This window comes from Cibotium barometz, chromosome 17 (assembly GCF_041138505.1).
Source record: "Cibotium barometz isolate CiBa-2024 chromosome 17, ASM4113850v1, whole genome shotgun sequence".
In the NCBI taxonomy this organism is placed as follows: domain Eukaryota; kingdom Viridiplantae; phylum Streptophyta; class Polypodiopsida; order Cyatheales; family Cibotiaceae; genus Cibotium; species Cibotium barometz.
Window position 1 is genome coordinate 27,038,446 of NC_141062.1, and position 26,926 is coordinate 27,065,371.

Sequence of the window (26,926 nt, forward strand, 5' to 3'; positions counted from 1 at the left end):
CCTTTCACACTCCCTTTGGTCCAACCCACCCTCACCTTTGGTCCCTTCACACTGCCGGCCATTTATCTTTGGCTTGCCCATAGTTCCTTGCTCGTTTTTCCTTCTCCATCCATATTGGGCACCTAGACACCTACACTTTGGTATTGCCTTATGGGCTTGTTTATACACTTTGAGCCACGAGGAGGTTGTTTATGTGCCATGGGATAGATTTGGTGCATTTGGGAGTTGTTTATATGCTTTGGGCCTTTATGGGATGTGTTGAAACACATTAGCATATTGAGGGCGTTATTCGCACATTCGGGTGCATAGAGTTATTTTTGTGTATTTTTGGGTACATTTGGGGGTGTTTTCACACTATTAGGCATTGGCGGGATGACATGGGGATCCATTACTAGCTCTACCCCGCCTACGATTGTCATGCTATGCACCATCATTGTCGTCGACATCACTACGACTCCATCCCAAGCGCTGATTGTGCAGCATCTGCTCATACCCTATTACTTTGGCTCTATGCTCGTCATCTTGAATTGCCAGTTCAGGTGAGGAGATGCATATCATTTGCCGAGTTCATACATACATTTGGCACATCACGGCTTTGACCTTTAGATCCTTCTACACCAACATCATGCTATGATGACACATCATATTCATGTCACATATGGATGTTTTAGCTTCAGATGTTGTTGCCTAGCTAGTTTAGACACTTATTTGATGATGAGGAGGATGTCTGTGCGCCAACTAGTCCAGACATTCTACACATGGTGATTTTGTTGAGGATCTATGTGATTATCTTTACATGGATGGTTTGGCATTACTTGCATGGGATGATGTATGTGGGGACTTGATTGACTGCCCTACATTTGTGAGCAGAGATGACTATATACCTAAGGATGGGTATCATTATCACATGCATTCAGTGGATGATGATGTGGATAGTGATGATGATCATCATGTTGATGATGATATTAATGTTGACACATGTGCACATGGTGATGGTCATACACACACATGTGATGACATTGATGTATTACACCCACATACCTATGATGATGTATCATGCACACACACACACACACATGATGATATTGATGTATCGCACACATACACATGATGATAGTGATACACGTGCACATGATGCCACTGACACATATGCACATGATGATGATGTATGTGATAGTGATAGTGAGAGTGATGTGTGTGAGTTAGATCATGTGGGCATGATCTTGATGGGAGGGATGGTAGCGAGCATTCCAAGCATTGTGATTGATGATATGCCTATGTTTACTTACCTTCCAGCGGATCATAGTGATGAATTAGGAGATAGTGATGCATTGGCAGATTATAGTGATGCATTAAACTATCATGGGGACCAGCTCTTGACTAGTGATGCATCCATTGCAGTGTGTGAGATTCGAGATGATGATACTTCACATGCTGATGAGCATACGATAGTGTATGCAGAGCATAGACATGAGTTTCTAGTGCTAGATGAGTCAGGGTACTCTTTTAGATCTTCTACTTAGGGTGATATCTATGATTCTATCTCTACTCCTAGCTCTCATAGCATACCTAGCAGCATTTATTTGGGTTTAGTGCATATACTTGGGCAGTCAGGCATTACACATGAGCATAGCGATGATTTTGTTGAGATGAGGCTTCGTAGGAGAGAGAGGATTATGTATATGGATCTAGAGAGCTTTGCATTTAATTCGGATATTTTCCTAGATCCAGTGATTAGAGAGATTGACCTATCTTTGGATATAGATTATATATGGAGCCCATTGATGGATACAAACCATGATGTGATGACTCTCCCATAACAGCCCTTACCCTAGAGGAGGAGAGTCTTCCAAGTTCTAAGTACAAAGACAAAAATAGGCCTACAGCCCTTACGCTAGAGGAGGAGAGTCTTCCAAGTTCTAAGTACAAAGACAAAATAGTCCAATGGTTCACAGGAGCCCCAACACTCAATCAAGACTCTGGTTGTCCCTTGTCCCTATAGCCTCATCCTGCTTTTAGTCCAGCACTTCCTCATTAGGACTTTTCAACCACAAAAAGAAGAATCTCCAAAGTAGGACACAGTATTGATTCTCCAATATCATAGGAAAAAATGCCTCTGACTAAGACTGTGCACATTCTCAAAGCACAAAAGAAATGATGTTTAAGTCCATTATATCCTTCAATGCCAAGGGAATTATAGACCCCTTAAAGCGTCCAAGGTAAAAAACTGGCCTTTTTAAGAACAATTATCATTAGACTGCCTCCATCTTTAAGAAGTAAAGGCCTCTGGTCACAACCTTAAGGCTAACCTCAAGAAGATATCTAAGGATATCATCTGATTTTTTATTGACCATAGTCATGGTAGTGGCGGCACTGCCCTGGGTATCCACAAGAGATGGAATAGCTCCATTAAAGGAACTGTGGTTGACTCCTTTAATAAATGTCTTGTAATCAAGATGGAAATAGAGTTTGAGTGGTTTTTAGTCTCCCTATATGCTGTTGGTCCAGCTAGCTCCAGGTGAGTGGTTTTTAGTCTCCCTATATGCTGCTGGTCTACTAGCTAGCTCCAAGCTAGCCCTATGGCAATCTCTTCTCCAGCTTAATGTGTCGATCATCCTTGTGGGGGACTTCAACATGGTTGAACACCTACAAGATAGACTGTGTGGCTTGGTCTCACTCTGAAATGGTAAGAGTGTCGGGAATGGATGTCCTATAAGGGATTCCATGACCTGATAAATATAGTAACAAACCTTGAATTCACATAGTCAAATGGCAGAGTTGATTCTCACCTCAGGAAAGCTAGGTTGGATAGATGCTATATGAGTGGCTCTATTTCTAAGGACTACAACAGTTCCAATATTAAAGTTCTCAACACTACTCACATTTCAGACCACAAGCCTATTCATACTGTTATCCTTAAAGTGGGGGTGCAATCCACAGCTAGATGGTTTCATGTAGACCCTTCCTTGTCCACCTCCCTGTTGTTCATGAAGAAGTGCAGGCTATCTTCTTCAAGGCCTTTCACTCATAGCTACTACGACCCACTCGAGCTTGGTCTCAAGCAGTCAGACATACTCAACATTTTCTCATAAGGATAAGAGCTTAGAGAGATAGATATATGTCAGCAAGGAAGAAAGCAACCCTTAGAAAAGTAGAACAGCTTGAGAAAGAGGTGAATCAAGGGAAGATGGAATACCAAGGGCGGTATCTCACTGTAAAGGCTATCTTGAGAAAAGAGGAAGACATCGAAAATGCTACATCTCAACTCTTTTTAAGAGAATGGTGGGTAAGGAAAGGAGATAGACCCAACGAAGAAACCTTCAGATGCCTCAAGAAAAAAAACAAAAAAGGTACTATCCCTATGCTGAGGGATAGAAATGCCTCAAGAAAAAAGGAAAAAGATACTATCCCTATGCAGAGGGGCAGAAATGGAAACATGGCCACCTCAATAGAGAACAATCTGGGAATTGTCCACTCCCACTTTGCTAAAATCTTCATCTCCACACCTTTCAGATCTACGGCTAAACACGTAGCTTGTGCCAAAATAGCCAAATGTAGGAACAAAACTGTCCCGCCTTCGATTGGTAGCCTCACTTGAAAGAAATTTAAGTGAAGAAGAACTAGAAGTAGCCATTGACTCACTAAAAAATGGAAAGAGCCCAGGTCCTGGATGGTTTCATAATGAATTCTTCAAATAAAAAGTTCTTGATTCCTTACTATAATGCTTGTATAGAGGGAATCTCTCTCCTTTGGAGCTCTCCCTCGACAAGTTAATGAAGGAGTAATTAAGCTCATTCATAAAAGAGGATCCAAAGAACATATTAACAACTGGAGGCCTATCACAATGCTTTCTTCAGCCTACAAAATTTATGCCAAAGCCCGTGCACTTCGTTTGTCAAACAACCTCAATTAATGGATCAGAAATGAGCAAAAAGGATTTGTAAAGGGAAGGTTTATTCCAGATGCCATTATTGCCTTGTGGGAGGGTTTTGAATATGCTTAAAATTATAATCAGGACTTCATCTTCTTTAAGATTGACTTTGACAAAGCTTATGACAGACTAGAATGACAGACTAGAATGGGACTTTGTGCTGCGATCTCTTTCAAGACATGGGAATTGGTCCAAGGTTTATTAAAGTTGTTCATACCTTGTTTTGTAACACTATTGCAAGAGTTGTATAGTAAACGGTTAACTATCTCCCTCATTTGCACTATGAAGATTTATCAGGCATGGTTGCCCTCTGGCATCCCTTCTCTTTTCCATTGCTGCTCTGATGCCCTTGGTTGGCTTGTAGATAAGGAAATATAGGAATAGAGACTTAAAGGGATCGCTCTCCCAGGAGGACAAAAACAATTATGCCTTACAGTAGTTTGTAGATGATACCAACAGTCTCATTCACAATGACCCCCAATCTATAGAGGTATTTTGGGAATGCCTTCAAACATTCTATTTAGCTTCTGGCTCTATCATAAATCATTCTAAAACAAGGATTAGAACTCTTCTTTGAGAGTCTCCTCAATGGCTCCTTGATCAAGGTTGTCAAATTATCTCGGATGATGGCAAGATATTTAGATTGCTAGGAATATCGATAGGATTTGGAGTGAGCATGCATCAGAAATTGCTGTAAAGTCAAAATGCAGTTTGCCAAATGGAAAGGAATGCAAGTCAGCCTGGCATGCAAAATAGTGGTTTTGAAGCATATTTTAATCCCTGCTACCATATTCTCTCTCTCTTATTGGGGACCCTCCCAGGCTGAGATTAAACCCTTGGAGGCCTTGTGTAGAAATTTCCTATGGGGTGGTGATGATAACACATTTAGGTTACCAAAGGTGGCTTGGAAATATTGTACATTGCCTAAGAATAAAGGAGGACTGGGTATTCCGGATATATCTGAACTAGCAGATATAATGGTAGGCAAGTTGGTGGTCAAAAGTATGTTATACCCCAACAAAGACTGGGCCCTCCTCCTATACATTTGGGATTTCAAATCCACAGGCTGGATAACACGTGCTAAGCTTAAACAAAACTTCAAACTCAATGAAGAGGACCTCATCTTGCCTATACAAAGGATGTCCATGTGGCAAAATCAAGAAGAATAATTTATTCAGCCAAAGGATCCCTTCTGCCCAAAATGTTTGGTTGGGATGGATAGGATAATTTGCTTCCGATCCCTCGGTTTAGAAATCTTGAGCCCCAACTTTACTCCAAACTGAACAGAAGATGGAACCTCAGCTAGAACAGAAGTCAATGGGATTTTAGATTCACAAATATTTGGTCCAAATACATTCCACCTAAAATTTCATGTTTGATGTGGCTCATTTTATAGCAGGCTTTATGGTCGAATGCTCGTGCAACTAAACTTGGGTTGGGTAATGGTCTATGCTCTGGGTGTAGTCAAGCATTGAAATCTATCCCTCATCTCTTCATCTCTTGCTCGATAATCAAACGAACTCTGATCCTCCTACAGCAATGTATATGTCACACTCATCTCTTCATCTCTTGCGCAAAAATCAAACCAACTCTGATCCTCTACAACAATGTATATGTCACACTCATCCACAAGTTCTTGATTGGAAAAAGATTCTTTGGTGAAGCAAATGGGTGTTCAACTAAAATGTGAAATATTCTCAGATTGACGTTTGTATGGAATGTTTGGCTTAGTAGAAATATGCTTGTTTTTCATTAAAAACAATAGGGGCTGAAAATCTATTTGGTTATGTAGATTCAGAGTGCTTTGAAGGACACCAAGGAATTGCTATTTGCAGAAATTGAAGAATCCAATGATATTCTTGCTGCTAGAATGGATGCTGACGGGGAGAATCTCACAGAGTAAGTTAGAGACACTAAAATTCAGCTGGATTATAAGAAGAGGGAAATCATTGTAGCTTCTAGATGGGATGAAGAACTAATGCACTACATATTAAACCTGGTGGAGGTCCAGGCTACGCTCTGAATAGTTGACTAGTCATGGAGTTAAGCTTCTCCGGGTAAAAAGCCTTTAACTTTCACTTTTCTAATACAACTTTGTAAACTTCTTCTAAAAAAAAAGAAGAGAAGACACATAGGGAAAAAATATTTCATTTATTAAGATTTTTGGATTTGTTTCCAATAAAAAAACCATCATAAAATAAAGTGGATTTTCAACTTGGAAGAGACTTTTCGGGGCCTAGGGCGGCATCTTTCCTTCCCAAAGATCCCCCAGGCCACAGCCGTCAAGAGAAGAACAGCTACGAGCTAAGTCCTGGACTGAGCTTAACGCCATAGGTGGGTACTAAGTGTAACTATGGCGACAGCGGATGCTTCTACCTTGCCTGACTTCCTCAAGCCCTTCCACGAAAGAGCCTCTTTTGCCGAGGTAGGCATTTGGTTGCTTTTTAAAGGGTTTGTACGCGTACAGTTTGCTTCTCGAAAGAGAGAGAGAGAACATCTGCGGGGTCCTTTATTATACAATATGTATGTGCACTGTGGTTGGGAGATGTATAGGGGCATGTCCTGGAAAATTGTAAACCATCTAATGGTGGTGCCATATATTGGAGTCTGACAGAGCCATCTGAGGGCCTTGGGATAACCATCCTGGTCTAATACAACTCCGCATTTCATTGATTTATTGGTTACATAGTTGCTCACATGGGAACGATCTTAAAAATCCTATGTCCTGAAGCAGGTATGTCTAGGCCTGGTGGTCTCCTCTGTTGAGCTTTAGGCCTCTGGTGCATCATGCATATCGTTGAGGACGTCTGTAGGCAGCTAGGTTCCTAGAAACGGTGATTGAAACTGTGTAGTGTCTCTCTAGTTGTGCTCTGATATATTTTCTTAGGTCTGGCTTTGGCTGTCCTCTTTCACCTCATGAGTCCGTATTACAAGAAGAGTGCCCACACAACCTTGGTCATCATACTCTATGAATTTGTGAAGGGGGCCAAAACCCTCTCCCAAAAGGCAGTGGCTTCAGATCTCTTAATATTCCGAGCATTGAATGGCACTCATGTCTGTCGCATCCTCATCATAGCTGTCCTTGCATGTGGATGAAATCTCTTTCCCTGTCTTGTTGTGGAGTCGGTGTGACAATACTGAGAGTTGGCCCATAGAGATCCTGAGTGCATGTGATGAATGAGCTCCTAGGTGTTATGGGCCTTTGCATTTGGATAAAGACACTCGGCATCAGTGTAATAAACTTACCTTGGATATCCAATGATGCCAATTATGCTTACCAAATGACAAGGCCCAAGACTCCTTGGATAAACACACATTTGGCATCTTGTGAAAAACTGATCTTGGATGTCTTCCACAATGGATCCAAGCGGTTTGAGTATCAGAGTCCTGTTGTGCTGGTGGCAGGTTCAATCCCCACTTCATGCAACTGGGCACAACGACATCGAATGGCAGGCAAGGGAGGGCCGGTCCATGGGTGTCTAAATATTTCAAAAGAAGAAAAAGAAACTGATCTTGGATCCTAGACAGCAATGTCTTTGGCTCTAGCCTTGTCCTTTTAATGTATCTTTGCCATGTGTCCTTTTTGAGGTTGTTCATGTGTTATGGTTTCTAGGAACGCCTAGCGAAGCTGGAAGCTGCCTTGAAAACTAGTACAGGTAAGCTCCTACTACTACTTGGTAATAATTGCTGTTCTGCAAGATTTATTGGCCCACAATTAATCGGATTACAAAGAGTGCAGGTAAGGTGCCAGCCGATCGCAGTGATTTACTAAGCTCGTTGGTAGAGTTGCGTGAAAAGATGGAAAAAGCAAAAGCAGAACATGCAGCCGAAAGAGATCAGGTTAGATGAGAGCCTTCAAACATTCTGGTGATTTATGACAAAAATATTTCTGCCATGTAAGGGATAAATGACTCTTTTTTTTTTTTGGGGGGGGGGGGGACACAGTCGCAGAAAGAGCACGAAAGGCTTGCCATGGAAAATGCCAAGCTTAAGTATAGAATCGAGCATTTGGTTCGAGCTTTGGAAGAAGCTGATGAGAAGCTGGAAAAGGCTACTAATTTAACTGTGTAACGAGCATGAAGGTCAGCAGGGTTGTGTACTCCATTTTGTAGTCATGTGTTTGATATTAAGCAAAGAAGTCCATATGAATGGAGGCTCCGGGTACTGTACTATATTTTAAGACTAATAGCTTCAAGTGTTTTATTAGAATAATCTCTCTGTGTGTGTGTGAGTGTGTGTAATTGTGTTAAGAGGCAACTTTGAAATTGTCTGAATGAGTAAACATCATTACGGGCTTCTCACAAGATGACGATATTGGCACGACTCAAGCAGTTCGTGCCAAAAAGTTAAAAAGACTCCTTAATGTGTTATTTAGGGAAGCAAAACTTGGGTGTGATATTATTTACTTTAAAACGTATTCACTAGACAAGAACACAAAGGATTAGGACTCTTTACACATGTATGTAATGTATACCTACACATACATATTCACCTCCTTAGCTTCATTGTGGGTTATGCATTGAAATTTACTTGAGTGCTAGAAAAGCAGAGGTGTACCACTTGTGTAACCTGGTGAAAGGAAGTATGAACTTGCCTTGTAGATGTAATTGCAAGTTTATGCCCTTCACTAGCCTTCAACAATGCAATGATGGAAAGGGTAGAAGAAAAACATTCAAGTACCCATGGAACACATGTAATTGCATACCTTTTCTGCACTGTCCATTTCTAACCCCTCAAGAGTGGCCCTCTCAAGGTACAGGCCAAACCTTACTTCTGCTAAATTTACTGCCAACTTTTAATCAATATATAGGTCTCTTCAGACCATCTTTGTTTTTGCCATGAATGTGCATGTGATAGTGGAAGGCAAAAAACCTGTAAGCAACTCAAAGTATCCATATTTGTATAAACTTATAGTTGTGTTGAGAAAATTTAAGTATAACTTGGTCAGCATAATTCGTTATTAAAGAAGTATGCGACTTTCCCTTTGTAACATTATGAAGATGGAAGAACACCTTTGGTTTGCTCTACCCATTTCTCTTAATGTGTGCATTGTTTTGAAACAAAAGGTTATGTTTAGTAGGCACTAATTTGAGTGGTATTGACTTAGCCTGTCAACCAACTAGTAGGAGTTTTTTTAATTTTGTGATTGCCGCCCAAAACAGTAGACTTTTTTGAAAAGTAACTATACTAGGTGCAATCCTCAGAAGAAAACAGAGTACAACAAAAAGATAGAGTTATTGTCCTTCAGTTTCAAGTCTTGCAAGTGGAGGAAATAAAGTTTACCCTAGCGTTTGCAAGTGGAGGAAATAAAGCTTATTGTTTGGGATGATTTTAAAGGTAAATGGATAGCCATTAAATCTTGTTATTGGTAGCACTTGATGAAGCTGGCAGACGATGGAGTTGATCAGTGTAGGTACATTGTGCCACGGTGAGGTAACGTCCACGTTGGCCAGAAGCCACTTTGATGGTAGCCATAAATATTGAACTCAATGTGATGGTTGGCATGAGATGCTTATACCATATTGAAAACAATGTACCATATTACTTGACTGCACAAGAAATAGATTTTATTGGGTCTACTTAATTTTTATAAACTTAAAGGAGGTTTCTTATATGAAAGTTAGGAATATATTTAACTTGGTAAAGAGGCGTTATACAAATACAAATCCTAGCCAACCTAGAGCATGCATGCGTATAGCTATGTATCCATGATTATTAGTTATCAATCTTAGGGATGCTCTTATTGAACCTTGTTTCTCTCTCTCTCTCTCTCTCTCTCTCTCTCTCTCTCTATATATATATATATATATATCTATGAGGTGCTACTTTTGGTTGTCTCATTATGCAATAATGGAAAGTTGCATGTGGTGGGGAAAACTTACGGGATGCATTTTACCACAAGTATTTGTACATATTGTTAGTTTGCTTATTCATGCAACATGTATGGGTAGATGCAAGTGGATGAGATCTTGTGAGAATAAATGAAGAAATAAGTGATGAAATAGAAAAAGATATACTTCAACCTAAAGGAATACAATGAAAGGTAGTTTAGTAGGGATGTGGTGTGCTATAGTTATAGAAGAGCGAGAGAGAGAGAGAGAGGGAGAGAGAGGAGAGACTTATATAATTATAATTATAGACGTCTCTCTCTCTCTCTCTCTCTCTCTCTCTATATATATATATATATATATATAGAGAGAGAGAGAGAGAGAGAGAGAGAGAGAGAGAGAGAGTGCTAAAATTATAGCACATGCATCCTATGTGTTGTATACATACGAAATGTATATACATGTGTATATATACATTACACACACACACATATACATATATGTGTAATGTATATATACATTACACACAGACATATACATACATATATACATTGTGTGTGTCCATTTGCATATGTATGTATGTATACATACATACATACATACATATACATACATATGTATGCATATGTATGTATGTATCAATATAGGTGTTATAATTATAGAATCTCTCTCTCTCTCTCTCTCTCTCTCTCTCTCTCGTACATACACACACACACAAACACAAACACAGAGAGAGTTCTATAATTACACACACACACAAACACAAACACAAACACAGAGAGTTCTATAATTATAGCACAACATGTATCCTACTGTGTTGTATACACATACACAATGTATATACATATGTATATATACATTCATATACATACATACATATATACATATACATACATACATATATATATATATACATACGTCCATACATATGCAAGTGCATACACACAATGTATATATATACATACGTATATACATATGCGTGAGCATACACACACAATGTATATACATATATGCATATGCTTGTATCTACACACACACACACATACACACACACACACACACATATATAAACATGTATACACACATACATACATACATACATACATATGTACACACACACACACACACACACACATATATACATATATACGTGTGGTTTGGTATCATCCAATTGTTGAAAATTGGGTGAGGGACCGAGTCCTGGGAGGTCACCCCTCCAAGTTGTGTTTGTTTTCAAACACAACTTGGAGGTCACCTCTCCAAGTTGTGTTTGTTCACACTAATGTGCGCTTAATTATAGGTTTTCTAAAATTGGTCTAGCCATCCAAATTCCCAAAACCTTAAGGTGATGGTGGAGGGTCTCTGGTCTATCCATTTTGTGAAAACCTCCTGGTGCTATGCTTTAGCACCACTTTTATGAACACTCCCACTTGGTGTGCCAACTTTTCTCAACATTCCCTCCTCCTCCCTTCTTGTGGTGCTAACTTTTTCACTTTTTTTTCTTAGCTCAAAGGTTGAACTTATCCATGTTTTTTGGGCTCAAAGGCTCAACTTGGCTTCTCTAGTGACTTAGAGGTTACACTTCGATCCATGGCTCTAATAGCACGTTGGAAATTGAGTGAGGGGCCAAGTCCTAAGAGGTCACCCATTCCAATTGTGTTCACACCAATGCGCGCTTAACTGGAGGTTTCCACAAAATGGTATAGCCATCCAAACCCCAAAACCTTTAGGCTATAAAGAGTCTTCGGTCTATTCATTTTTTTGTGGAATCTCCTAATGACATTAGAGGTTTTCCATAACCTTAAGGTTTTGGGGTTTGGATGACTAGACCAATTTGTGGAAACCTCTAGAGAATAAGCGCGCATTGACGTGAACACAATTGGGATGGGTGACCTCCAAGACTTGGCCCTTCACCCAATTTCTAATATCAACCTCAAATACGACATTGTGCATATCTATATAAGGCTCTTATACTTCAACTAGAAAGGAACATCAAACATGATTGTGGTACTAGAGGAGGAGAAAAACTACGCATAATAGTAGCTTAGCTTGTGTAGCAGTTGATAATTTTTAACATTAATGAAAAATAAAAGGTGTTAAAGATAGCATAAGAGTAGGGGAACAAACTTAGATACTCTTTGTTGGAAATATTTGAAGTATATGTAGCAGTCACCAGGAACATATGTAAATTCAACATAAAGGATGAGTTTAGGAAGCTCGATAAAGTAAAGAAGGAACTAAAGAATGTAAGAATTTCTCAAAGAAGGTACTGAAAAAATTCTCAAAGTTCCCAAAAGAAGCAAGGAACTAGCATCTACAACACAACATGGGAAATCATTAATCATATGCAAGCATCATCAAAATAGTAAAACTAAAAATCAATGTGAAAAGACTTCTGGCAATAACTAAAAAGATAGCAAAAAATTGTGCCAACATGGAGTTAGATGAGGAATCAAATGAGTTGTTATTGTTGCTATGAGATAAGAAAGAATGCTACTATGAAGATAAAGCCGAAGATAATGACAAAGTTGACTCCACACTTTAGAAACAAGAGGATAAGATGGACATAACATTTGAAGAAGTGTGCGACAACATGAACATTAGGAAGCAAGACAAGGTCTCAAAATTCTCGAATCCATGAGTGGCCCATAAGCATTGTTCCAAACCAACGTAACAACTAAGAAATAAACTAGGGGGTAATAGAAATTTAGAAGTAACTAGAATATCCATCACAGACACTGTACCTCTCATGCCCAGCTACACTATCTAAGATTTCATCTTGAAAAGGAAATGGGTAACTTGCTGGCATAACATGAACATCCATCTCAACTTCTAGCATTATTGGCCATTCTAACTCTGAATTTTGAAGGTGCACTCACCTTAAATCTTAAGGCTTCCATAGTTTGCTGGGTCATTACACAAACTTGGGCACCACCATCCATGTACACTTTAGGAACCTTAAACTTGTTTATCCAAGCATCCATGTCAGGCAGATAATCCTTGTCTCCTTTAATACGTACTATATTCAGCTGTCCTGCTTTCTTCTCCTTTAACACGTACTATATCCAACTGTCCTGCTTTCTTCTCCTTCTCCTTCTTGGAAATCCCTCTAGGTTCTCCTGAGTTTGGGGCATATTTGTATCAGTTGGGGCCAAGAAGAAAAAGTAGGATCTTTCTGCTGTTGGAGATCCTTCTTCAAATCATATTCTTCTGCCCGAACCCTTAGAGGAAAATCTTCCATTCCTATACACCTCCTGGGTCTGCTCTTTTTCTTACCCTCTTTAAATTGGTCTTCTATCTGCTTCATCTTCACCTTTTGCACCCATGGTTCTTTTGTTGGCTACCATATCTGCTTCCAAATCCCTTCCAATCAGATTAACCTCACTTGGTATGGCCCATTTGCTAGCTGTGGCTAAACTTGAGGTCCTGGTGGGTGTGGAATCTACTCTTCCCTTCTAACATCTGGCCTTTTCTCCCTTCTAGGTGACCGAGGATATACATCTCCTCCCATTCTCTTGGGGGGTAAGGACACTGAGGGGAGATATGACCCCATTTCCATACAATTAAAACATTGGATATTCAAGTTAGGGCCTTCTCTGCCTCTGCCTCTCATACCTTCTCTATCTCCTACCCTAGGGACATTTTCCTCCTCTCCTATCTCCTGCCCTAGGGGCATTTTTGCTTCCTTACAACAAACTCAAATTTAAAATTTTCATTTTTTGGGTTAACTGATTAATACCTTGCATTAGTTGGTTAGCAGCCACTGGAACTGGAGCAATCCTCCCTTCCTCTGTCCTCCTCTCTCCAACCATAGCAAGTCTACTCTCAAGTGGAACCTCCTGCTTTTTGAGAGCCAGTTTGAAGCTTCCACTCCTTCTCTCTTGCAATCCTTAAAGCTTCATTAAAGGTACTTTTTAACTCAACCTTCTCCTTCAGATCAGGATGAAGGGATTGAATGAACATATCCTTTTTAAGAAGTATAGATGGGTGCTCTGCTCCCAATGAAGCATCCCATCTGCCCCACAGATCCTCAAAACGGTCTACAAATTGATCAAATACATCCGCCAAACTATGCTTCTTTTTTTGTATATCTTTCCAAAGAGTATTCAAGGATTCACCTTTCTTGAAATGCTGCACTAGATCTCCTTTAAAATCCTCATATGCTTGCCGCTTATGTGGCTGCCTCCTCCAAGTCTGGAACCACCTTTTTGCAATCCCTTTCAATAACATGGACAACCGTGTCAATTTGTCCTCATCTCTATCCTTTCCAAATGTAAAAGCTGCCAGCTCCATTCTGGCCAAAAATTTCTATGGATCCTCATTAGTATGCCCGTGAGAAACACAAGATAAGACATCATCGCAGCCATCTCCACAGTTGAAACTTCTTAGCTTCCATCAACTGTCTAAAGGGTGCCTTAAAAGCCCTCCTTAGTGTGGGGGAACCAAAACAATGATGGCTTTAGGAGATACTGTCTCTATAGCTCCGTTTGAAGCACACCACCGTGAGAGGAGTCTCTCACAAGCACCATAGCCCAACAAAAATAACAATAGAAGGCACCAGAACACCCATCCGCTATCCCTTGGTCCTCATCTGCCCCAATGGAATACTTCAATACCCTCCCAGCCTCCCAAATCAATCCAGTAGTTGACTCAGGTTGTCCTCTCTAAGGTCAGCTGCTACTTTCAATGACTCTGATCTACCACCTAACAGCCTCTCCTGACCATAGCTGACATCTAGTTGACTAAATTCATCTCCAGATGACACAGAAGTACTCACATTCTGACTCCGAACTCCTCTCTTTGTATCCTATCAAAAATTTGCTCTCTAGATTCCCAAAGTGCCCTCCATCGTTAGATAGCTCCAAATCCTGGTCTTTAAACCACTTAGAACCAGGTAGCTGCCTTCAGCTAACCACTGGCTGATAGTTAACTCGCTCAAACTACCACAAACAAGTCAGATTCTCACTGTTACTTGTCTTCGAATTTTGACGGCTTTCCCAATCCAAAATTTATCCTCCAGCTTCCTCTATAATCTTTCGGTGTGCGCGGACCTTGTGGCTATGCTCCCTCAACCTTCTTGATGGTAACCCCCCTCCAACTGTCTCTTGATCTTCCACCTCTGTAGAGTTTTGCTTCCGAATTTTGCCACAGAGCTGTCTGCCTCTCCGAAGTCTACAATAGTTCTGATACTTCCCAAAAATGTCCTCTAACAACCTACAAACCTTCAGATGTCTCTCAACTTGGTAAGATATTACTTCCAAAGCTCTCTATTGACTATAGCAAGCCCACAACTGCCTTCGAATAATGGACTGTTTCCACCCAACTAGCCTAACTGACCTGGTTGACACAGAAACTCTCTCCTTTGAGTCATCTAATACCATAAGAGCCTCAAAATACTTAGACAAAACTAGAACCAATCCTCAGAAATAATCAGTTGATCACTAGTGTCTGAATGCTGCCATAGAAACCCTGTAAGATAACCAAGCCTTCTGATAGCTGTCCTTAGTAAAACCTACAACTTTCACAATTGTGCCTCAGAATCACTTCCTTTTAACTCAAAATAGGTTAGAATTAGATCCCTACACAGCCTGTTGACTATTCTGATATTTGGCTGACACAACATCAATCCCTCTCCAAGATGACTGGCCCAACATAAACTTATCCAGAGTTAACTCTCCACCTACAACTTTTTCCTCATCAAGAGGACTCCATCCACGCAACCCGAAATTGAACCAAAAACCACATAATAATTCTTTAAAACCACACAACTTAATTCTCCTTGTAGATTGGGAAAACTATGCACCACACAACAAACCCTCAGACTTAAGCAATTGAATGAAACTAGCAACAAATCAAAACTTGGAACTTTCACACAAATGACCACAAAGAAACCCAACATATATACTCGAATTTCCACAAGATCATCTAGGTTAGAATTAGATCCCTACACAGCCTGTTGACTATTCTGATATTTGACTGACACAACATCAATCCCTCTCCAAGATGACTGGCCCAACATAAACTTATCCAGAGTTAACTCTCCACCTACAACTTTTTCCTCAAGAGGACTCCATCCACGCAACCCGAAATTGAACAAAAAACCACATAATAATTCTTTAAAACCACACAACTTAATTCTCCTGGTAGCACCACACAACAAACCCTCAGACTTAAGCAATTGAATGAAACTAGCAACAAATCAAAAGGAACTTTCACACAAATGACCACAAAGAAACCCAACATATATACTCGAATTTCCACAAGATCATCAACACTATATATTCTACAGCAAACTGCTTGTAAGCTTCAACTGTCTGAGACAACTAGGAGATGCTTGAGCAATCCTTAATCTGGCCCAAGTTCCAATAGTGTTGCACTTAGTGAGATTCTAGGACATAGTCAGCAAAACTCTCAACCACTCCTGCAATCTCCTGCTCTCTGGGTAGATCAAGCCTTCTCAACAATTACCTATCGCCTTCAACACAGAGCAACCATATAGATAACCAACTAGATTCTCTGCAATCTTCATGTCCAAACTCTAGCTCTCTCAACAAGAACTTCTTCAATAGAAAAAGATTCCACAATGCTCTCTACACTGATCTCTCTCTCTCTCTCTCTCTCTCTCTCTCTCTCTCTCTCTCTCTCTCTCTCTCTCAATGAAGGGAGGAGGCTTTGTTTTTTGTTTCTTACAGCTTTGTAATAATTTTGTGGAGGTCCCATGGGCCGTTTATCAGCCCCCAGAGGACGATAATACATTCTTCTTCTTCTTCTTTTCTCTCTCTCTCTCTCTCTCTCTCTCTCTCTCTCTCTCTCTCTCTCTCTCTCTCAATGCCAAACTTGCTTACACTCCCCTCTTCTTCATGCGCAACTCTACTCTATCTCTATGCATATTCTCACCCACTCTACCCACTCCTATCCACCACCATGCAACAGTTTTAACAGTTACAACAAGTTACCAAAGCGCAACTACCCATGCAAGATCCTATGTTTTCCTAAGGTCCCTAATCATTCCCAATTTATTATTTTCTTCCCTTGGGGTTGGGGTGAGCATTTTCATTGAGCATATCCCCCCTTGGCCACAAAAAAAACCCTATCAATGTGTCTTGTCTGTTGACCTTGTGCAAATTAGGACTTATGATAGGTTTTTGACTCAAGGTGAGGTGCCAAATTTCTTTCTGCTATTTCAAGTGACAAATAAGAAAAACTTCTTCTTTTTGCATTTAATTTAAGACACATATCTTTACCATCTTTTGATATCCACAATGTGTGTCATAGTCAATCTTGGGATTGTTTTGGTATCTCTAAGGCATACCTAAAATGATGTCTACTCCTTACAAAGGTGCCACAAAGAAATCCTATTTCTTCTCATATGGTTTAATCTTAGGACCTAAATATTTTACCTCCCTAGTGTAGTTATACTTGGTGCCACTAAGAAGTCATGTTTCTGCTCATAGGGTTTAATCCTAGGACCTAGATTTTTTACCTCCCTTGTGTAGTTATACTTGGTGTAGTTTTTTTTAACCTCCCTTGAATAGTTATACTTGGTGCTAGTGAAAGGTGCCTTTGACTTTGTAATGTGAGGGTGTTGACTCAAGGTTAAGAAATCTCAACTTTTTTCATAAATGAAACTATGTATGCTATCATCATCATGTAAAATAGTAACTTCTTTTCCATTTATGGTTCCTTTGATTTTAAGAGAATGATATTTACACTTACCTCTGTATTCTGAGCTATCATGGTTAGAATTAGCCTCTTTCTTGATGAGAGACTCATAGTCCTCATTGTCCTCGATCAAGTATAGCTTAGATGTTCGTCTTCTCCTTTGGGAAACTTGTAGCAATGTTCTTCTTTGGGCAACTTGTAGCAATGTGGCCCTCCTTATTACATTTATAGAACCTAGTCACACAAGACTTGAAATTCTCCCTTCATTTCCTAAATTCATAAACACAAGCAAATGTGGTCTCTTTCTCTAACAAAGTATATCCCACTGTTATCTAGCTTAAGATCTTTGTACTAGGGTGGTAAAAAGTTCTTCTTGTTGGTGATGAGCCTTTGGAAAGCTCTATGTTTGCATCTACTCTTCTTAATGAGCCTTTTGAAAGCTATGGGTTTGTGTTTAATCTTCTTAGTGTAGCAATCCACCATGGAGCAACACTATCCACTTGATCTTTAAATTTTCTCTCTTGAAAAGTAAGCATTAAGCTGTCTAGTCCATGAAAGTATGATTGGTGCAGTCTTCTTCCCATGATAAATTTGGAAAGTGAAAGCTTTACAATGATTGGTTTTAAGCTGTCTAGTCCATGAAAGTATGGTTGGTGCATTCTTCTTCCCATGATAAATTTGGAAAGCGAAAGCTTTACAATGATTGGTTTTAAGTTGTCTAGTCCATGAAAGTATGGTTGGTGCATTCTTCTTCCCATGATAGATTTGGAAAGTGAAAGATTTACAAACGACTGGTTTTACTCTCCTTCTTGGAAGATTATGCTTGTAGTGTAGCTTTGATAGTTCTGCAGATGTGGTCTTCTTTGGGATCTGATGATTCTAAACTTGCATGTCTTCTACTCATTTTTCTACAGGTAAGACTGTGCTCTTATTCCCTTCTCAACTCCCTCTATGTGGCTACTTATGCAGGTAATACATTAAGTTAGTCTTGAGTAGTAGGTGGTTGTGGATTATTTCCCATAATAGCAAGAATTTAAGAGGGACAACGAGAAATAGACAAATTGAAGTGCAAAAAATAGAGGAGAGATTAGTTCTCTACTTAGTCATATTATTCAAGCTAAGAGGGCTATGTGGAAGAAATATAATCCTTTTACAGTGTTGCTATCAAAACTACTGCTACTAAAATTGCCCATATTAGTCCTTCACATCATTGTTACCACTTGGACTATCAAAATCTAGACCCAAAAATCATAAAATAGAGTTTTGTCTAGGGAATAAACCACCTTGCAAGGCTCCATACAGAGAAAATAATAGAGTAGAAAGAAATCTAGAGACATATATAAAAACTTTTAGAGAGGGATTGATCTGACCTAGTAGCTCATCTTATAAAGCACCATTACTTTTGGTCAAGAAGAAGGACAACACTTACCGTGTGTTGAATATAGAGCCTTAAACAAGATATAGATACTCTATCCCCAATTGATGATTTATTAGATAAATTGAGATGGGATAAGGTATTCAACAAAATAACCTTAAGTTTGGGTACCATGTGTGAGGATAATAAGACTACATTTCAAGACGAGTCTGGTCATTATGAGTTTATGGTTATGCCCTTCTAGCTAACCAATGCTCCTATGACTCTTAGTCATACGATGAATTAAATATTACTCAAGTATCAATCCTCCCTATACTCTCACCAACTTAGCCAATGGCATTGATAGGTTTTTTTGTGCCCAAAGAAAATTTCCAATAGATATATCCACCTCACCCTCCTAAGAAGATAAAATAAATCATTGATGTATGGTTATAAACATTAGGAAAAGGTAATTGCCGAGTGGCCACTTTCCAAAAAATGAAATTAGTCATTGCCGCCCTAGCCAAAAGAAGGAAAGTGCACTTGTATACAGTAGAGAGGGGAGATTACAAAGAAAAAGGGAAATAGTTGCAGGAAGCTGTGGAGAGGAGCTTGGAATTGGAGACGCGTCAAAAAAGAAGTAAAAGGGCGTAGAGAAGAAATAGAGTTGGGAGTGAGAGTCGTGAAAGAGGGTCATGATGGGTGAAGCAGTTCTACATAAGTTTTGTTGTGACTATTTTGTGTGAGCAGAAGAAGATAACACAGGTTTTGTTTGAGTTGACTTGAGTTTGCCTAGAGAAGAAGTTGCAAAGGTGAGAGGGTCTTGTAGGAGAGGCAGGTTCCCTAAGTCCTCTAAGGTTGCAATTATGTTAGAACTTGATCCAGCTCAAAGCCTTCATCAACAATCCTCTGCAGTGTTTGTCGGTGGTTGTTGTCTGCTGCTGCAAAGTGCAACTGTAGTTATGGTGGTTGTTTCTAGTTCTTTGTGAAGTCGAGAATACAAGGTTTTGCTGAGATAATTGTGAAGAAGTCCCTTGGTTTTGTGGTTCTTATTACATCTTTTTTGTTCTATCCCTAAATCTTAGGGGTGTTGAGATTTACTCAGTTGTATTTACACAGGGAATCTGTTTGTGGTTCTTATTACATCTTTTTTGTTCTATCCCGAAATCTTAGGGGTGTTGAGATTTACTCAGTTGTATTTACACAAGGAATCTGTTTGTGTTGGTTTGATGAAATCTAATGTTTTGGTTTTAGTTATGTTGCTTTGATGGAGTTTGTTGAGATGAAACAATTGTGAGTGAAGAGCGGACTTGTGTTAAATCAGATCTGTGTCAGTTAGTTTGTGTTTGAGTTAGCAAGTACTAAAGGAGGCAGCTTGATCAACTGTGTGTCAGCATAAGTCGGTTGAGGTTGTTAAAGTATGGGATTGGTCTTATTTAATATTTGTGAGGTCTAGGTTGACAATAAGAAGTTAGTCTTATAGGTTGAAACATTGCTAGTGGTCTAGGTAGTACTAGGTAAAGACTATGATAGGCCTGAAGGGAGTCAGCTTGGATCAGCTCTCAGTTAATCATGGGTGTTCAGAAGTAGTTTTGGTCTCTCTATACTGAAGAGGAAAGTTTTGAGTTAGGTTTGACTGTTAGCTGTCAGAAGTCAGGTAGAATCAAAGGGAAAAATATTCCTGAGTCAGTAGACCATCAACAGCTCTCAAGACTAGGTGTAGAGAGGTGAGTCTTGTTGGGGTTTGAATATCTTGAGGGCTTAAGAGGGTTAGTGGACACAGAGGAGATAAATTTTTCTCTAGTTGGGTCAGATTGGTCAGAAGTCAGAATAGAGTCTGTTGGAGTCAGCGCGATGAATCTTTAGAGTGGTATCTCTTTGAGATAAGTGCAGCTTGAGAGTCAAGGAAGGTCAAAGGACCCGTGAGTGAAGAGTTTTATTTCAGTTTAGATAATTGGATTAGTTAAGACTGTTTCGAAAAATTGGGTCTGAAGGGTTTTATAAGGAAGGCAACTGTGTGTCATAAGGGAGGTGGTTGTGTGTTAGCAAGAGGTCCAAGAAGGTCCTGGGGACATGGATATAAGGACAGCTGATGTTGAAGGAAAATAGAGGATCCTGGAGGACACATTTTAGAAGGATGTGACCGTCAGCATTCGGAAGCAGGTATTCTATCAACATCTGATCTGTCTATGGAATCTGAGAGTATTTTTGGTTAGTTTAGGTTGGCTAATGGGTTATACGGGAAGATCAGGGCCATTGAAGATTAGAGCTGACCTGGGAAGACATCGAAAAGAGGCATCTATATAGTTTGAGAAGTTTGGAGTGTTCTTAAATGTCTGCTTGTGTCAGCTGGAGACCAAGGGACATCATCTGGGTGTACTGGTGCCTTGGTTTGGTGTTGTCTCTACTGGTGTTGTGGTGCTGGTGATAGTTCTCTCCTCATGGTGGTGTGCTTCAGCTATAGAGGCAGGTTCTCCTAGACACATCATTGTTTTGGTGCCCCCACTGAGGAGGGATTTGAAGCACCCTTTCAATATGTTCTAGGTCTAAGAGTTTTTAAAAGAGCAGATGATGGCAGAGCCATGCTTTTATATCTAGTGTTCTATGGGCATGCTGGAGAGGATCCAGAGGAATTTTTGGCAGGGATGGAGTTGGCAGCATTTACCTTTGGGAAGGATAGAGATGAGGATAAGTTAACCTTCTTGTCAATGTTATTAAAGGGAGATGCCAAAAGGTGGCTACAGACATGGAGAGCATAGCTGAATCAGGGTCAGGATTATGAAGATGTCAACAAAGTGGCCTTGGTGCAACATTATAAGTAGGGGAATCCCCAGATGCTTTGTGGTAGGAAATCCAAGAGTTTAAGCATAATCTGTCTAATGTGTTTGACAAATTTGTGGACCATTTTGAGGACTTGTGTGTAAGATGGGATATGTCCCTAGGAATAGAGCATCTGCCTATTCTACTGAAGAAAGACATGTTTATTCAGACCTTTCATGCTGATTTGAAGGAGAAGAGACCTGAAACCTTTGAAGAGGCTTTGAGAATAGCTAGAGAGAAGGAGTGGAAGCTACAGAGGTTGGTTCAAAAACAGAGGGAAGTTCAGACTAAAGGCTCACTGAAGGAAGGTTAGCTATGCCTGGGGAGAGAGAGTAGAAGGAGTTGTTCCATGTGCCCCGATGGTTTCTAATCAGCTGATGTAGGGTATTAACCATCTGACTCAACAGATGGAAAACTTGAATCTGAATTTGTTGCAAGGAGGCAGAAATGCCTCTAGTGTAGTAGATAGAGATGCTATGAGAAGCAAGGGAAGAGGAGGCCCAAATATGAATGTGCAGTGCTTTAATTGTATGGAAAGGGGGCATATATATCCTCAGAGCTCATATCCCAGAAGAACGAGAGGTGATGTGTATCCTCTAGCAACTAGGAGGGAGGAAAGGCAAGATGTTAGGAGGGTAGAGGAGATGCCCAACCAGCCTATACCACAGGTTTATTGACTACCAGCAAAAGCAACTAGTCAATGGACTAAGAAAGGGAGAAGTGAATTTGATTGGAGTTTATGAGGAAGCATATATTTTAGCTAAAAAAAGGATGAGGGGCAGAAGCGGAGGATGAACTAGGCCCATCTAGGAGGAAGAAGGGGAAGCAAGTAGAGGATCAACCCAAGGAAGGAAGGAAGAAAACAAGGTCCAGAAGACATATTGGCATGCATGACTTTCCTTTGGGTGTCTGGGAAGAAGAGTTTGATTTGATGAAGGACCTTCAATAGAAAGGTCCTAGTTTGACACGGCCCTAGATGTTGTAGTTATGCCCCAAACTTAGAAGGACATAGAGCAAGTTGGTCAGCACAAGACGACCAAAAAAAGAGAAGAAGGGGGGTCAGATTAATATAGTGCATGTGAAGGGTGACAAGGATTCTTTGCCAATTATGGATGCTTGGGTAAACAAACACAGAATTCCCAAAGTCTATATTGGTGGTGATGCACAAGTATGTGTAATGACCCCTAGTAGACAATGGAGGATTTAAGACTCAAGGTTGGAGCCCCATCAAAAATTAGGGTTAGAATGGAAAATAGTGCTAAATTCAGATGTTTGGGAATTGTAAAGAAGTTGCAAGTAAATGTTTTGGGATTTGAAGCAGAATCAGATGTTCATGTGATGCCAGTAAAGTCTGAGGCATACCCATTAATTCTTGGAAGGCCATGGTTGATTGCCACCATGAGGGCATGCCAGGACTAGCAAGGGGATCTAATTTTGGGTTTGGACCAGACAGTGAGAAGACAGGTAAGATATTGGCCAAAGGAAAGGAGTTGATTCTAGAGAGTAGTACATCAGAAGAAGGAGATGAAGAGACTAGCTCTACAGAGGTTTCTAAAACAGAGGAGGTCAGCTCAGAGGATGATGGCAAAGAGGTCCACCAACTGCTAGAGCCTGACTTTGACCTTATGTGTATGTTTGTACAACTCTGTAGTACAAAGGAAGGGGAAAAATTGAAGTCTGAAGAAGAAGTATAGCCAGGTGGAGAAGAAGTCTTACAAAAGATGCTAGCTAAGGATCTAACTGAGACTGAGAGAAAGGAGTATATAAGTATGTTGCAATAGTTTCTAGACCTGTTTATCTCCTCTTACAGGTTAGGGGAGTTTCTGCAGTGTAGCATGAGATCCAACTAAAGCTAGAGGCTAAGCCATGAGTACAGAGGTTGAGAAGATTGGGGGTTATAGAGAGCAATAGGTGTTGAGAGAAGAAGTGGATAAACTGTTGAAAGCAGGGCTCGTATATCCAGTTGATAATTTTGAATGGACTTCTCCAGTAGTAATAACCCAGTTGATAATTTTGAATGGACTTCTCCAGTTGATAATTTTGAATGGACTTCTCAGAGGTCCTTTTGTTAGATCACCTCATACCACTGAGATAGGTGCGGCAATAACCAACAGAATTATTCCCATAGATGAGTTACCTTATACGTGCGCAGCTTGTGAGTGCTGCTTTTGTGATCATATGATGGACAGGCTTATGGAAGTGTAAAGAGTTCTTCTATCTTTACTGTATATGTTCCAAGAATGAATAAAGTTTAAATCTTGTTCTTGTCTTGACCCTTACTCTCTTTGAGACTTTTCTTGGTGGTTAATCTTAATTAAAAATTTTCTCTCAGTCTCATATTTGTGCATCTTGCGAAATTACCCCCTGTTTGCGAGATGAGGGCATCTCGCATTTCTCAAGTGGGGGAGAATGTCCCCAGCCTCTCAAAATGTCTAGCATCTTCCCCTGTAATCAATCCCTCTTCAGAAATATAAAAGACTTGTTTCTAACTGTTTTAACCTAGAGAGAGAAAATATTCTAGAGAGAGAATATTCAGATTTTTAATATTTTTGGATAGAAAATTATCTCATCTTATTAAAATAAGTTCCCCTGAAACAGAATTCAAAAAGAACTTTCCAATGTGCAATTGGAATTAATTGAAAATGGGTATAAAGGACCTTAGCCTAAGGGTCTAGATTTTCAGAAATTTTTGGATTATGGTTCAATTAAGGTTCCTATGGGCCAATAGCATCAATCCATGTGTAGGGAGGAGATAAATCCAATTTGTAAAAGAAGATACCCAAAAAATGAGTAAATGCTCACATAAGATGAAGAGTTGAAAATGTACAAGGTTTATTAGTAAAAAACTATGAGCAATATTAAAAATATGAGATATTTTGGGTATAATGATTCCATTTTGACACATATGTAAGGAAGGGGAGTTCTTTAAAGGAGGTGCATATTTCACATAAGATGAAGAGTTGAAAATGTACAAGGTTTATTAGTAAAAAACTGTGAGCAATATTAAAATATGAGATATTTTGAGTATAATGATTCCATTTTGACACATATGTAAGGAAGGGGAGTTGTCACATAGGCTGTAACGCCTGTGAGACCGACGGCAGACCGGATGGCTATATCCGGGGTTCAGTGGGAGAGGACACCCATGCGGAGTCATGGGCGGCCAGGCTAGTGTGGACGGCAGGCCACACACTATATAGCTTGGGGGATGAGGGGCAATCCTCATTCTTCCTCTATGGCTGGGTGGTGAGCCAGAGGCCGTCCCCTCTTGTGGTAACGCCCGTAGCGGCGTTACGGGAATGTAACACTGGTATCAGAGCCCGCACGTGATCGGGGGACCGGAGCCCATGGTTTTCGACCATTCGTCTCCTTATCCTTATCTCGAATGGAGGGTGTGGAGGGAGGCAGCCATGGAAGAATGGAGGGGAAGAACTCTCTGTCTCTCTCTCCCCATCACACAGCAAGCGAATTGGAGGTAAGTGAATCTCGTTTTTTTTTCTTTTTGCGTTGAAATCGTCTGAATTTTTCGTTTCAATGAAGCGCCTCTATCTGTGTGTGGGGGAGGTGGGGGGGGCCAAGAGCAGCCCCCCTGTCTGCGAAAGCTTCGTTGAAGCTTGTGTGTGTGGGGGGGGGGGAAGACCACCAGCCCACGACCCGTGCTGGAGCCTGCTTTGAGGTGGGGCGAAGATCGAAGGTGCGCCGTTCGAAGGGGGGCGGGCGAAGACCAGCCCCACCATTGCAACTATGGGCTTGTTTTTTCCAAAGCGAACGCAGCCCAGGCGAAGACACGACCTGCTGTGAACAAAGCGTCATTTCGCGTTGAAGATGGGGGCGAACGCAGCCCAGGCGAAGACATTGACTGTGAAATAACTGGCGGACGGGCGGGCGGGAATTGACGGCCCTGCTGAGGCCCGGCCAGGCCAACCAAGCCTATGGGCGGCCACCCAGGCGGCGGCGGCCAGCCAGCCAGGCCAACCAGGCAGGCCAGCCTTGGGCGGCCAGCGGTGGCGGCGGCGCCGGCCAGCCAGCGGCGACGGCGGCCAAAGCAGCCAACCAGCGCTGCAACGGCCAGAAAAAAGAAAAATGATTTAAAAAAAAGAGGGGGTTAAAAAAACAATTTATTTTTTTTTAATATACTTTCATTATTTATTTTTATGAATAATGAAAATAGTGGGCGGCCAACCCTTAGGCGCGCTCCCCATGGGCGGGCAAAAGCGGCAATGGCCGGCCCGACCCATTATTATTTTTTTTAAAAAAAATTAATTAATTATTCATTTTTAATATGAAGCGGGCGGCCAGCCCAGCAGGCGGCCAGACTTGGCCCTAAGCACTCCCCACGGGCGGCCCCGCGCGAAGCGGCGAGGACCGGCCCGGCCTGTTTATTTATTTATTTATTTATTTTTAATTAAAAAAACACAAAACAACGGCACACCCCACGAAACAAATCCACACGGCCGTCGTGTCGTATGGTCGTAGTGCCTGTTTTCCACGAAAGAGACCCACCGCACACGGCCGTAGCGTCGCGTGCTAAGAGAGAGACAAATCCCACGGCCGTAGTACCGAGTCCTTCGAGAGTGAGCCGTTCTATGGCCGTTGTGCCTAGTGAACACGTCTATGGCCGTAGCGCCTCGAGAATAACACATGTAGAGATCACACATTTCGTTCGGAGAGACTAAATTTAAGATGAGCATACACTTAGTATTGACCATCAAAGTCACGTAGTTTGGCTATAGTGTAAATCTGAAACTTCAATGTGTTTTACTTGGGCTAAGAAGACCGGCAATGGCGTCAGTTGTGCCCAAATTAGACGAAGTGCTTATCACGAGAAATCAAGGTAAGCCTAATTGAGCCGTAGTGCTCATAACCCTTCACAATCTTTTAACAGATGCTAGAAGATTGTGATAAACTTTGGCAAATGAGAACCATGTACAAGCGTAGTCTTGATGTGGTTATGCCTCGTGTCCAAACAAGTTGCTTACTGTTTGTAGCAACAAAAGGCTTTGGCCCGTAGAGGCAAGCTGGCCCTTGTTGGTAGTAACAAAATAGTGTCACTACTTGGGCCTAGAGAGTAGTGACTAGTTTGATTTAGTCACGTGATTGCCTGGTAAAAGTAATCCCTAAGGTGTGTATTACTTGGGATAACGGGGCTAGCAGTACTCAATTTGGTTTATTTAGGAGTACTAATCTGAGGGATTAGCAGACGCCTAGATAATAATAGCAGATTTAGGATTGATTTGTATAAATCAAAGGTAAATCTGAAGGGGTATAGTCTTGAGATGTAATGCTCAATGCCCTTATAGAAGTTGATCGAAGAGAACTGTTATTAAACTT

At 40.7% G+C, this 26,926-nt stretch overlaps 1 protein-coding gene across 1 annotated transcript; it reads left to right on the top strand.

Annotated features, from left to right (window-relative positions):
- Nucleotides 1-6,151: 6,151 nt before the first annotated feature.
- Nucleotides 6,152-8,140, top strand: LOC147629839 (threonine-tRNA ligase 2). The gene is made up of 4 exons (XM_086811368.1): nucleotides 6,152-6,356; nucleotides 7,545-7,587; nucleotides 7,671-7,771; nucleotides 7,877-8,140. Exons 1-4 carry the CDS (start codon nucleotides 6,285-6,287, stop codon nucleotides 8,000-8,002), a joined length of 342 nt encoding a protein of 113 aa, XP_086667494.1. The 5' UTR covers nucleotides 6,152-6,284; the 3' UTR covers nucleotides 8,003-8,140.
- The last annotated feature ends 18,786 nt before the right edge of the window (nucleotides 8,141-26,926 follow it).

What these genes read in the sequence shown, in the direction of transcription:
- LOC147629839 (XM_086811368.1), top strand. Translation starts at nt 6,285, where the DNA reads ATGGCGACAGCGGATGCTTCTACCTTGCCTGACTTCCTCAAGCCCTTC. An exon ending in TGCCTTGAAAACTAGTACAG is followed by an intron (nt 7,588 to 7,670) that starts GTAAGCTCCTAC and finishes CAAAGAGTGCAG; the next exon opens with GTAAGGTGCCAGCCGATCGC. An exon ending in ATGCAGCCGAAAGAGATCAG is followed by an intron (nt 7,772 to 7,876) that starts GTTAGATGAGAG and finishes GGGGGGACACAG; the next exon opens with TCGCAGAAAGAGCACGAAAG.